The sequence below is a fragment of the Solanum dulcamara genome, chromosome 11, assembly GCF_947179165.1.
Source record: "Solanum dulcamara chromosome 11, daSolDulc1.2, whole genome shotgun sequence".
In the NCBI taxonomy this organism is placed as follows: domain Eukaryota; kingdom Viridiplantae; phylum Streptophyta; class Magnoliopsida; order Solanales; family Solanaceae; genus Solanum; species Solanum dulcamara.
In genome coordinates this window covers 53148507-53161666 of record NC_077247.1, presented here as the reverse complement: position 1 = coordinate 53161666, position 13160 = coordinate 53148507, and the positions used below count along the sequence as shown (strand labels likewise).

The following is a 13160-nucleotide window of genomic DNA, read 5'->3' as shown; positions in this document are numbered from 1 at the left end:
TAATGGTCCCCTCCCCCCTCCCTCACTCACTGAGTAAACTAATTTAGAGAAATGCCCCTGCTGAGTAAATATTATATATTCACAAAATATAAATATAAGAATTTTCAGCTTTTTTCATGGTTTAAAAAAAACTGAGACAAAGAATGGGAGTTAATAAAATCCTTGTCTCGTGTGGACGAGTTTCACATGCATACATGTGAGCTTAGTTTGATAGGAGAATAGTAGCAGTCTTTTCTTATAAATGTAAATAAATATCCGTGCCTCACTGGCAAAAAATGTGGTGCAAAAATAAGACTGTTCATTTTTTAATTAAATTTTTTTGATGTCTGAGAAAATTTTTGGTTGGAAGGATTTTTTTTAATGAGATTTCATATTATTTGGACTCTAATAAATTAAGGCATTAGACACCAAATGAAAATATATATATATATATATATATATATCCTTGCCATTACCATGACGTCCAAATTCAATTACCGACCATATAACCCTATTCTCTTGGCTTTTGTCCCATCCCATCACTAGACCACATTCAATGTTCTTCCCCCATTCTCCTACGTATACCAAGATGGTGACCAAAAAAGAAACAGATTTTAAGGATTAGATTACTTCGAAAATGGGTGGCTCTTGGGAAATGAGAATTTGAAGATTACACGAGATTTGCACACCAATGAACGAAAAATCTTCATTTATTTATGAATTGGATTTTCTTTGACGGACTTCTACAATAATTAATTGCAGTCCATTTAGAAGTTGCAGCTTTGCCTTTTGTGTTTCATTTTGAAACATCCATGAACACGCCAAATTATATTGTTGCTCTGAAATCTGAATCAAGGGTATGTTCAGTGTTTTGTGAGATCAAACAAAGATATGACACAAAATCCTGGAGACATGATCATTTATCAATTGCACTCAAAATCATGCACGTTCAGGGTTCCCAAATATATACACACGACTGTCTAGGTCCAGCATAAGCACAATGTCAAGAAATCAAACAAATATATACGATATTCAGACTTCGCAATTCTACCACAAGAGGATGATTAAACCAAGCTTATCAAATGGCTATTAATTGCATTAAAAGCAATAACGAGTCAGATGAAAATTTCAAATTTTTAAGTTAGGTGGGTGAAATAGGATTACATCACCTATCAAGTAACATATTAGACGGTTGGCCAAAAATATATACATTCCCTAGTCAAATATACATTTGTCAACTATTATTTTGATAAGCAGCTTATAAACCGTTAACTTATTTAGGATTAATTAAAAATTTATAACATATTTATCTTAATTAATAACTAAAATCACTAATTAATCCCTCTCTCCCCCACTCTTTCTCTCTCCTCCCTCCCTCTCTTTCTGAGCCATTTCTTTTTTGTTTCTATTCTCTCTTTTTTTGTCTCTCTCTTTCTCTCTCTTTTTGTCCATCTTCTCTTTCTTTTTTTTTCCATTTTTTTCTTTTTCTTTTTTTTCCTCTCTTTTAAAAATAGTAATTAATTATTCTAATCTAAAATTAATTTAAATAGCATCAAAATATTTAAATTCTCATATAATACTTATAACATTTTATATTAATTTTTTTTAATTATATATTCACCACATTTTAATTACCACATTTTAATTATAAGATATTGAATTCAAAATCTGTTATAATTATTATTTTATTTTTTTCTCTTATTAAAGGATTATATTATTGTATTAAAAATATTTTAGCATATATTCAACACGTGCATTGAACATGCTTATAATATGTATAATATATTGAATTCAAAATCTATTTCAATTCGAATTTAATATTATACATTGTTATAAATTTGATTGTTGTTATTTCAACAAATATAATACATTTTTAACAATGTAAATTAATTTGAATAGTACTGAAATATTTGAAATTCACACATAATACTTATAATAGATTTGTATTAAAAATATTTTAGTTATATATCTATCACGTGCATTAAAACATGCCTATGATATGTATAATATATTGAATTTAAAAAATATTATAATTACTTTTATTTTTTTCTCTTATTAAAGATGCTAAAATATATTATTATATTAAAAAATATTTTAGTTATATATTTACCACATGCATTGAAACATGACTATAATATAATATAATATAATATATTGAATTCTAAATCTATTATAATTATTTTTTTATTTTTTTCTCTTAGTAACGGAATATATTATTATATTAAAAATATTTCAGTTATGTATTTAAAACATGCATTGAAATATGTATATAATAAATTAAATTCAAAATTATTATAATTATTATTTATATTTATTTCTTTTATTGGATTAGAAATGCATTATATATGTTACATAAAAATTATAATAAAAGTCATTTAATTTTAAAAATAGTAAAATCATTATTTTTGTAATATCTAATTTAAGATTAAGTTTTAAATTAAAATAATTAATTATTATTTTTAAAAGATGGAGAAGGAGAAAGAGAAAAAGAAAAAAATGACCAAAATAGAAAAAAGAGAAGAAAGAGAGAGGGGGGGAGAAAGAGAAAGGAGGGAGAGTGGAAGAAAGAGAAAAAGAAAGAGAGGACGAAAAAAGTAAGAGAAAGGAGAGAGAAGAAGAAACAGAAAAAATATTTTCTTTACTATTTTGGGGTAAAAAAAAATACTGTTATTTTTAATAAAGATAAAATATTTATTAAAATTTATAATTAATATTATATATTATATTATTTAAGTAAATAAACCTTAATTAAATCGTAACAGAAGCAACCACAAGTTAGGTCGATTGGGCTCGGTTCAGCCTTAACCTCATTTGGATGCAAAACAAGGAGGAAGTAGTTGCTGACGATGTATTAGGCTTGGCCCATTCAAAAGCACTCTAGGGTTTTCTCGGATTGACAGCCCGAACAAAAATACAACACAAAGCCCTTTATGTTATTATGTTATACAACCTCAAGTAACTGACAATGGCCTTACATGAAGAGGGAACCTCAAGTAACTGACAATGTTATATAAGATGTCTCTGGTCAACTTTGCAGTCAACAGGATAGTAAGTTAATTCTGCATTTGCATGCTCCTTGCACCCCATTTTGATGTTTCTTAAGATGGCACTATAAGTAGAAGCAAATTATTTTTGCAAATTATATCTATGAACAAGATCATGATTCCTTGGGATCCTGTGCACCAGCTTCCAATCCCATACATGCTCCATCCATCCCAAAGTATAATATAGTTGTTAAGTTTCGATTTTCGAAAGTCAATCTAACTAAATCTTTAGAATTAAATTAAATTAAATTAATATAATATATTTAAATTGAAAATCATATATTCAGAAACTATACCAAAAAATATTGTAAATTATATTTTTCCCTATTAATATATAGTAAAACAATAACTAAATATTGGTCAAAGTTAATATAATTTTTACCTTTGAAAAATGAGACGTAAGAAGTATAGTGGAACGAATTGAATAAAAGATACAATAGTACTTACTATGTATAGAAACTAGACAGCACGGTGTTGATCGCGAATGAATAAATCAAAATAAAAGATTGACTAATTAATACGTAAGAGGAAATACATTGAGTAGTAGCTAACAACTTAAATGGTACAAATCATTTTGAGACCTCTACCATTTTCCTTATTCAAAACAAGGCCAGAAGCTGATTGTACTGGTAGAGTAATATCTATAGCTAGTTTCAAAAAAAATCATTATGTGCCTCATACAACCGACGTTAGTTGTGTGAGACTTCTTTTAATTGACTCACGATTAATTAGTAGGCCCAATTCTTATACACTTGAGTTCACAAACTTTGGGTCCATTAATCGGGAGATAAAAAAAAAACGTTTTGCTAGTTTCCTATCACTGCACCCCATGTTTACGAGATTTAATTTGGAGATTCTTTTTCCAGATTTACCTTCTTCTTGGAGAACAATGCACCAATTAAAGGGATTAAAGGCTTCTTCATCAATTTCTTCTTGAGCTGTGAAGGGCTTTTCTCACCGGTTTCTTTCTTAACATAATCCTCCTTTTTGACAGCAATGACCTTAGTAAGCAGTGGAGGACTAGCAAACTTGACAGACCTCTTCTTCTCGAACTCGATCTCGTCGTTGTCATCATCATCCTGTTCGGTTTGTGTTTTAACTTCAAGTACTTTTGATGATGGTTGTTCAATGAATTTTAGCTCTTCATGAATGTCATCATCATCAGAAGCTGGTAGTGGTACTTTCTGCTGGGGTACTACGTCTCTTGTACTCTTCAACTGTTGTATCTCTCTTCTAGTCTGTTCCAGCTCTTCTCTAAGAGATTGAAGGCAATGCGCCATAAAATCTCCTTCTTCTTTGGCTTTCTGGAGGCTTTGCTTTGTCTCTTCAAGCTCAACTCGTGCTGCCCCAAATTTATACTGCTTTGGTCCACCACTACTTACTAGCTTGCTCTGTACATGACGTTGGCATACTGATAAATTGCAGGGAGTAGTATGGAAGCTTTGATTGTCATTCAGCCAAAATTGTTTTAACTCTTGCCATACTAGCATATACTTAGCAATTGCTCTCTACTCTATATTAACTAAATTTGTGAGAGAATACACGCTTATTAAAAAAAACGTTTAGGACATAAATTAAACATCACTTTCCAATTTTTCCCTTTTAGTAATTGTGAAACTATTCTTGAAAATAGAAAAAAATCAAAGTAAAATTATAAATATGTGCAATTAACTTTTTGAACTTATTACCTAGAAAATGAAATGAAGGGCAAAAATGGAAAAAAGTTCAAAATTTATCTTAAACTTTGAATAATTCACAAACTATGAAAAAAATCCCAAAAATTCAGTTAATATAAAATAAAGAGAGTACTATTTTTAATATGTTGCTAATGGTATATTTTATCGTAGCTTATTCAACTTGCAGTCAACTAGGCTACATAATTTTTGCTTGCGGCATTTCTAACTATTCGGTTAACATCTTTCACTTAATGAATCATGCCTTTTTCAAAGCATTACTATTCCTGAGTGCAGATTCGGTGATCCATGCCATGTCGAATGAGCAAGATATGCGGAAGACGAGGGACTTGCCTCCTCGTTCCCTTTTACCTATGTCTTGATGCACACGGACAGCTTATCTCTAATTAAATTTCTTTTTCTAACTGGATTTTATTCCAAAAATATGATCTTAGAACTCGCTTACACATACATAAAAACTTATTGATTTAAATTATATGCACCGTCGGTATAAAAAATTTGTACACCCTCAAGGCACCTTCACTTTTTTTTACTTTTTTTTTTAACATGACAAATCTCACAGTTTATAAGAGAAGATTCTCTTGTAGATATCTTTTTGGTCAATAGTATATATAGAAAAAATTGATTGATAATATAATATAGTTTGAACTGATAACTTATAAATGGGCTATTATTCTGCCAATGCATAGAACTCAATTAACTCAACCTTAAAATACTCGGGAATGCATCAAATATATAGTCCATAACATGATGAAGAAGTAGATTAAAGAAGGAAAATGAACCTCTTGAAGCTGCTTAGCATGAATTTCTCCAGCCAAAACCTTTTCCCCAAACAATATAACTGCTTCCTTCACAGACCGAAAAGGCTGCCGCATATCGATCTCCACACGTCCCCGCACCACCACGCCTTCTTCCCTTTCCATTTTACAATTATCACAACGTAACAAAGCAATATTAACTTACCTTCTTCAATTCCCTCTGTCTATTATATCTGTGCATGATTAATAATGATCAAAATGAGATTAAAATTATAACTCCATCTCAACTGCATTAATGAAGGTGACGACGAAATTTTTGACTTGTTGAATTTTGGCTGGTCCAATTTGGATTTATATATATGTGAGAACCACGAAGGAAGAGAGAGATAATATTGTTTGCTGCAAATTGGTAGGATAATTCTAGGATTACCTAATAAAGAATGTCATGAAAATCATTTAGGAAGGAGCTTATTGGAGCTAGGTGGGGAGAATTCATTTCTTCGCGTTCACTTCACTAGAAGATATGTATGAAAATCATTGTTTGTTATTTGATGGTGATATTTACTGTTTATTTGGTCTGCTTGGTAGTTGAACCATCCTAATTCATATGCATAATAAATCTTTACAGCAATAACATGAATTTCCCAAAACAAAGAGATAAAATATGTTAGAAAATACTTGGTTTTTTTTTTTGCTAAGCGAATTTATGCCCTTTTTTTAAGGACGCGTCCAGGCATAACTTATGGGTATTATGATGCAAAAAAATAAATTTATGACCCAGACAAAAATCGAAGGCCAACATAAAATAAAATAGGGACAATTTCAAATATATACAATAAATTAATTAGTTTACAATAAATATAGTCATATTTTATTTACATAAAAAAATAGCCAAAATCATAGAAAATATACAATGACTATACAATATAAATTACTTATATATGAATTATATACCGAATATACATTATGATACACTCAAAAACTGAATATAACTTGACTATAGATGAAATATATACTGAATATACATGCATATACAACTAATGATCATTTTTTTGATAATTACTTTGACCGAATGACCACCGAATGTAATTTGCCCAACAAAATATGGACAAAAATGTAAATGACCGCGACGGTACCCACCAGAAGTGGACCTTTAAAGTTTAAAGAGACCCAATTTCGGTGTTTTGAAATGGACCTCCCTCCTGATCCATTTGAGAGGAGTCCACTAAGATACATGTATTTTTTTTTTGTCTTTTTACCTGTATAATTACGTAGTAGTAGTAGATAGATCACTTTGACAGAAGAAGGCACACTTGGTAGTCGATTTCATGTTCAATCCCAACCAAAATCATAGGAGTTTATGAAATCTCAAGATCGAACACATAAAGGAAAAATATGTTCACGTAATTCTATATTGTTAACCAAATGAAAATGAAACGACTAAAAGGGAAAAGATAAATCTCCTACATACCTTCGTCTATTTAGACTTAATCTACTTCTTTTAATATTTTATAGTATTTGTCGCAAGGTTTAGAAGTGAAGAAAGGATATTGGGCGTTACTTTACCTTATGTGTAACTTTAATAACAAGGTCCTTCTTTATGATATGCAAAATTTAATATTTAGAATGACAATGTTATTTTTTTGTAAATACTTTGCATCAATAGGTTTGTTTGATTATGAATATTTTTCATATTTTGTAGAACTAGAACTTCATGTCTCTGTCCCTTTTTTTCTTTTGTCACTAAAAAGAGTTGTTCCATATTTTTCATGAAATGTCTCGGAGGAATTCTCATGAAACCAAATTTCACGAGCATAAAAATGTTATCATATTATTTTCAATAATTAATTGAGTTTAAAAAAGAACCATTCGTAAGTTTTTTCTTGTGTCTTCTAAGTAAGTTGGTTTATAAAACACTAACCCTTCAAATCTTCCATAAATTAAGGATAAAAAAGAATTTATTATCAACCAAGTAAAATGGTTGTCCACTTAAAATGGTGGATAATCCATTTACTTTTTAAGTGGGTAAAATGTCCACTAATATTTTCCTCCACTTGTAAATATGGCTATAAATATAGCCTTAAACTTCAATGTAAAAACACATAAAAGAAAGAATTGCTATTACTCTCTCTATATTACTACTCTCTCTATTAACACTTTCCATATACATATTCTCTTGTTCTTCTTCCTTTATAAAATTGTCAAGTTAGTTAATTTATAATACGTTATCAGCACGAAACTCTAATTTTTCAGAAAATTAACTTCTATATCAGGTATATCTACTAAAGAAATTTAATTTTTAAGTTATCTTTGTTACTTTCAAATTAATTTTCATCATGTCAAACTTGTCAAAATTGGAATTTGTGGCACTTGACATTTCTGGTAAAAATTATTTGTCATGGGTACTTGATGCTGAAATTCACCTTACCGCTAAGGGTCTTGGTGATGCTATAATTGAAGGAAATACAGCATCAAGTCAGGATAAAGCAAAGGCTATGATTTTCCTTCGTCATCATCTAGATGAAAGCCTAAAAATGGAATACTTGACAGTGAAAGATCCACTTGAATTGTGGAAAGACTTAAAAGGGAGGTATGACCACCTCAGGGCAACGGTATTGCCAAGGGCTCGTTATGAGTGGATGCACTTACGGTTTCAAGATTTTAAAACCGTAATTGAGTATAATTCTGCTGTATTTAGAATAACTTCCCAATTAAAATTATGTGGGGAAAATATAAATGATGAGGACATGTTAGAAAAGACACTAACTACTTTTCATGCCTCTAATGTAATATTACAGCAGCAATACCGTGAAAAGGGTTTTAAAAAATACTCTGAATTGATATCATGCCTTCTGGTGGCTGAACAACATAATGCCCTTTTAATGAAAAATCATGAAGTCCGTCCCACTGGAACTGCTCAGTTACCGGAGGCAAATATGGTAAAAGCACATGGCCAGTCTGAAAGAAGACATCATAAATATCAAGGTCACAATAATGTGCGTGGGCGTGGCAATGGTAGAGGACGATATAATAATCGTCGTGGTGGTAGTCAACATAAAAGGGAGAACAATATCAGTTCTCAAAATGGCCCTTCAAAAAGTAACTGTCATCGTTGTGGCATGAAAGGCCACTGGAAAAATGAATGTCGGACGCCTGAGCATTTTGTAAGACATTATCAAAATTCTTTTAAAAGAAAGGCAAATAGAGGTGGTGTCTCTTCTTCTAATGCTCGGATAGAGTCACACTTGGCGTTCGAAAATAATGTTGAAGCAAGGCCTTTGAATAATGATAATATTGAAACAAATCTGGCCTTAAGGGATGATGATTTTAATGACCTCAATGATATTACTCATTTGGAGGTTGAAGATTTTTTTAAGGATCTTAATTGATGTTTAATTTCATGTTTTTCAATATGTTATCATGTATTTCGAATTATTGTGTTTTTATGTTTATGTATTTGAAGAAAAAAAATAATAATAATCAAGGTCACATTTTTATGATAATTGTATATTGTTTATTACATTGTGCTATTTTACAATGTTGTAATTAATTACTATTAGTGTGCTATTATTTAATCTTAATATCATATTGTTACTAAAAATAATATTCGCTTTATTTAATGTCATTATACTAACTGTTTATTCTTGTTAATATTTTAGACATTAATAATGTATAATGATTGTATTATTTTTGTCAATAAACAAATTATCTATACATGGTGAATAATATTATATTAATATTTTATAATATTTTATATTTGTTTTTAATACTTGTGTATAATATTTATTTAAGGTTAATAAGTATATAATTCCATAAACTAAATTATTGTAACATTCATCATAATTGAATCATATAATTTTTTAAATTCTAAATTAGCATAATTTAACTTTAAAAAAAAAGGGGACTTATGTTTTACTAGCAAAATTGTTACTTATTTTATTTCTTACAATGCATTTTTATTTTATGAAGATAAATAAATTTATCAGTGTTCAATTGGATTCAAGATGAATAATGGAGATATGTGCATTTTGGATAGTGCCACAACTCATACGATATTAAAAGAAAAGAAATATTTTTGTCATTTGATTATGAAAAAGGCCTATGTCAATACAATATCTGGTAGTACAAAATTAATTGAAGGCTCTGGAAAAGCAGTCTTATTACTACCTAGAGGAACGATATTGGTAATTGATAATGCATTATATTGTAGTAAGTCTCAAAGAAACTTGTTAAGTTTCAAGGTTATTCGCCAAAATGACTATCATATTGAGACTGCAAATGAAGGAAAGGTTGAATACCTTTATATTACTACAATAAATATGGAGAAGAAAATTGTGCACGAAAAATTACCTGCACTTTCTTCTGGGTTGTACCATACAAATATTGGTACTGTTGAATCACATGCCATTGTAAACAAAAGGTTTACTGATTCTAATGATTTTATCATTTGGCATGACCGGTTGGGCCATCCCGGTTATAATATGATGCGCAGAATTATTGAGAATTCACATGGACACACTTTGAAGAATCAGAAAATTCTTCAATCTAAGGAATTCTCTTGTGTTGCTTGTTCCCAAGGAAAACTGATTATCAAACCATCAGCAACTAAGGTTGGGATTGAATCCCCTGCGTTTCTGGAACGTATACAAGGTGATATATGTGGGCCAATTCACCCTTCATGTGGACCATTTAAATATTATATGGTCTTGATAGATGCATCTACAAGATGGTCACATGTGTGCTTATTATCAACTCGCAACATGGCTTTTGCGAGATTGTTAGCTCAAATTATAAGGTTAAGAGCACAATTTCCAGATTATGCATTAAAGACAATTCGTCTTGATAATGCTGGTGAATTCACATCTCAATCATTTAATGATTATTGTATGTCGATTGGAATAAAAGTTGAGCATCCGATCGCTCATGTACATACACAAAATGGTCTAGCGGAATCATTGATTAAACGCCTCCAATGGATAGCTAGACCATTGCTAATGAGGACAAAACTTCCTATTTCAGTATGGGGGCATGCTATTTTGCATGCAGCAGCACTTGTGCGCGTAAGGCCAACAAATTATCATGAATTTTCTCCATTACAGTTGACGTTTGGAAGGGAGCCAAATATATCCCATCTTAGAATATTTGGGTGTGCGGTATATGTCCCAATTGCTCCACCGCATCGCACAAAGATGGGTCCCCAAAGAAGGTTGGGAATATATGTTGGGTATGAATCTCCTTCTATTATAAAGTATCTGGAACCTATGACTGGAGATTTATTTACGGCAAGATTCGCTGATTGTCATTTTGATGAATCAGTATACCCAACATTAGGGGGAGAACATAAGCAGATGAAAAATGAGATAGATTGGAATTCATTGTTACTATCTCATTTAGATCCTCGAACAAATCAATGTGAGCAAGAAGTTTAAAAGATGATTTATTTTTAGAATATTGCAAATCAACTGCCGGATGCATTTACTAACCTTCCACGGGTTACTAAATCGCATATCCCAGCTGCTAATGCTCAAGTTCGAGTTGATGTCCCGGTAGGACAACTTGTTCAGGCAAATGAGTCTAGACCACGCTTAAAACGTGGAAGACCATTTGGTTCCAAAGATAAAAATCCTCGGAAAAGGAAAGGAATAAATGATCAAGAAGATCATAATTTGGAGGCGAGTGCTCAAGAAGAGCCCAGAGACACAACAAATGGTGATACCACCGAGGAGGTCCAAGTACCTGAAAATAATGAGAATGAAGAAATCTCAATAAGTTATGTCTCGACAGGAAAACGGTGGAGCCGAAATAATATTGTGGTCGATAATATTTTTGCTTATAATGTTGCCATTGAAATAATGCAACAAGATAAGGATCTTGAACCAAAATCTGTCGATGAATGCAGACAGAGAAATGATTGGCCAAGATGGAAGGATGCAATTCAAGCAGAGTTAACTTCACTTGAAAAATGTGAAGTTTTCGGATCAATAGTTCGAACACCTGAAGGTGTCAAGCCAGTAGGGCACAAATGGGTTTTTGTGCGTAAACGAAATGAAAAGGGTGAAGTCGTAAGATATAAAGCACGACTTGTAGCCCAAGGTTTTTCGCAAAGACCTGACATTGACTATATGGAAACATATTCCCTTGTGGTGGATGCAATTACTTTCAGGTATCTAATGAATTTGGCAGTTCATGAAAAGCTTGAAATGCAGTTAATGGACGTGGTCACTGCCTATTTATATGGCTCATTGGACCACGACATTTTTATGAAAATTCCCGAAGGGTTCAAAGTGCCTGAAGCATACAAGGATTCTCGAGAAAATTGCTCAATAAAACTTCAAAAATCCTTGTACGGGTTGAAACAATCAGGGCGAATGTGGTACAATCGTCTTAGCGAATATTTGCTAAAAGAAGGATATAAAAATGATCCAATTTGCCCTTGTGTCTTTATGAGAAGGTCTGGATCTGAATTTGTCATAATAGCAGTATATGTTGATGATTTAAATATTATTGGAACTCCAGAAGAACTTTCAAAGGCAGTAAAATGCCTGAAAAAGGAGTTTGAAATGAAAGACCTTGGAAAGACAAAATTTTGTCTTGGTCTACAAATTGAACATTTTACAAATGGGATATTTGTCCATCAGTCAACATATACTGAAAATATTTTAAAGAGATTTTATATGGATAAAGCACCCATTGAGTACTCCAATGGTTGTGAGATCTCTTGATATTAATACAGATCCATTTCGGCCTTATGAAAATGATGAAGAACTTATTGGTGCTGAAATACCATACCTTAGTGCAATTGGTGCATTAATGTATCTTGCCAACAATTCTAGACCAGATATAGCTTTCTCAGTAAACTTGTTAGCAAGATTTAGTTCTTCACCAACACGCAGACACTAGAATGGAATTAAGCATATATTCAGATACCTTCGAGGTACCATTGATATGGGATTGTTTTACTCAAATGATTCCATGTCACAATTGATCGGTTATGCAGATGCGGGATATTTATCTGATCCCCATAAAGGTCGATCGCAAACAGGCTATTTATTTACATGTGGTGATACAGCTATATCATGGCGTTCAACAAAGCAAACTATGGTTGCCACTTCCTCAAATCATGCAGAGATAATAGCCATTCATGAAGCAAGTCGAGAATGTGTTTGGTTAAGATCAATAACTGAACACATTGAAGAAACATGTGGTCTTTCTTTGACAAAAGACGCTCCAACAATATTGTATGAAGACAATGCTGCATGTATAGCTCAACTGAAGGGAGGATACATCAAAGGAGACAGAACAAAACATATTTCACCAAAATTCTTTTTCACTCATGATCTTCAAAAGAAGGGTGAAATAGATGTCCAACAAATTCGTTCAAGTGACAATTTGGCGGATATGTTCACCAAAGCATTGCCAACTTCAACCTTTGAGAAAATGATATACAAAATTGGAATGCGTCGTCTTCGAGATATTAAGTGATATTTTCATCAGGGGGAGCAAAATACGCGCTGTACTCTTTTTTCCTTAGTCAAGGTTTTGTCCCACTGGGTTTTCCTGATAAGGTTTTTAATAAGGCAGCACTCAAGGCGTATTGTCAGATATGTGTACTCTTTTTCCTTCATTAGGCTTTTTTCCACTGGGTTTTTCCTAATAAGGTTTTAACGAGGCACATTTCTCGTGGA

General features: G+C 31.6%; 1 protein-coding gene across 1 annotated transcript; it reads right to left on the bottom strand.

Annotated features, from left to right (window-relative positions):
- Positions 1 to 3537: 3537 nt before the first annotated feature.
- Positions 3538 to 5828, bottom strand: LOC129873938 (WEB family protein At3g51220-like). Its single transcript, XM_055949134.1, has 2 exons — positions 5500 to 5828; positions 3538 to 4414 (listed from the first exon to the last, which is right to left on the bottom strand). Exons 1-2 carry the CDS (start codon positions 5638 to 5640, stop codon positions 3866 to 3868), a joined length of 690 nt encoding a protein of 229 aa, XP_055805109.1. The 5' UTR covers positions 5641 to 5828; the 3' UTR covers positions 3538 to 3865.
- Between the last annotated feature and the right edge of the window lie 7332 nt (positions 5829 to 13160).

Coding starts and splice junctions, on each gene's coding strand:
- LOC129873938 (XM_055949134.1), bottom strand. CDS start 5,640: ATGGAAAGGGAAGAAGGCGTGGTGGTGCGGGGACGTGTGGAGATCGAT. Junction 4,415..5,499: donor ATGCTAAGCAGCTTCAAGAG/GTTCATTTTCCT, acceptor CGTCATGTACAG/AGCAAGCTAGTAAGTAGTGG.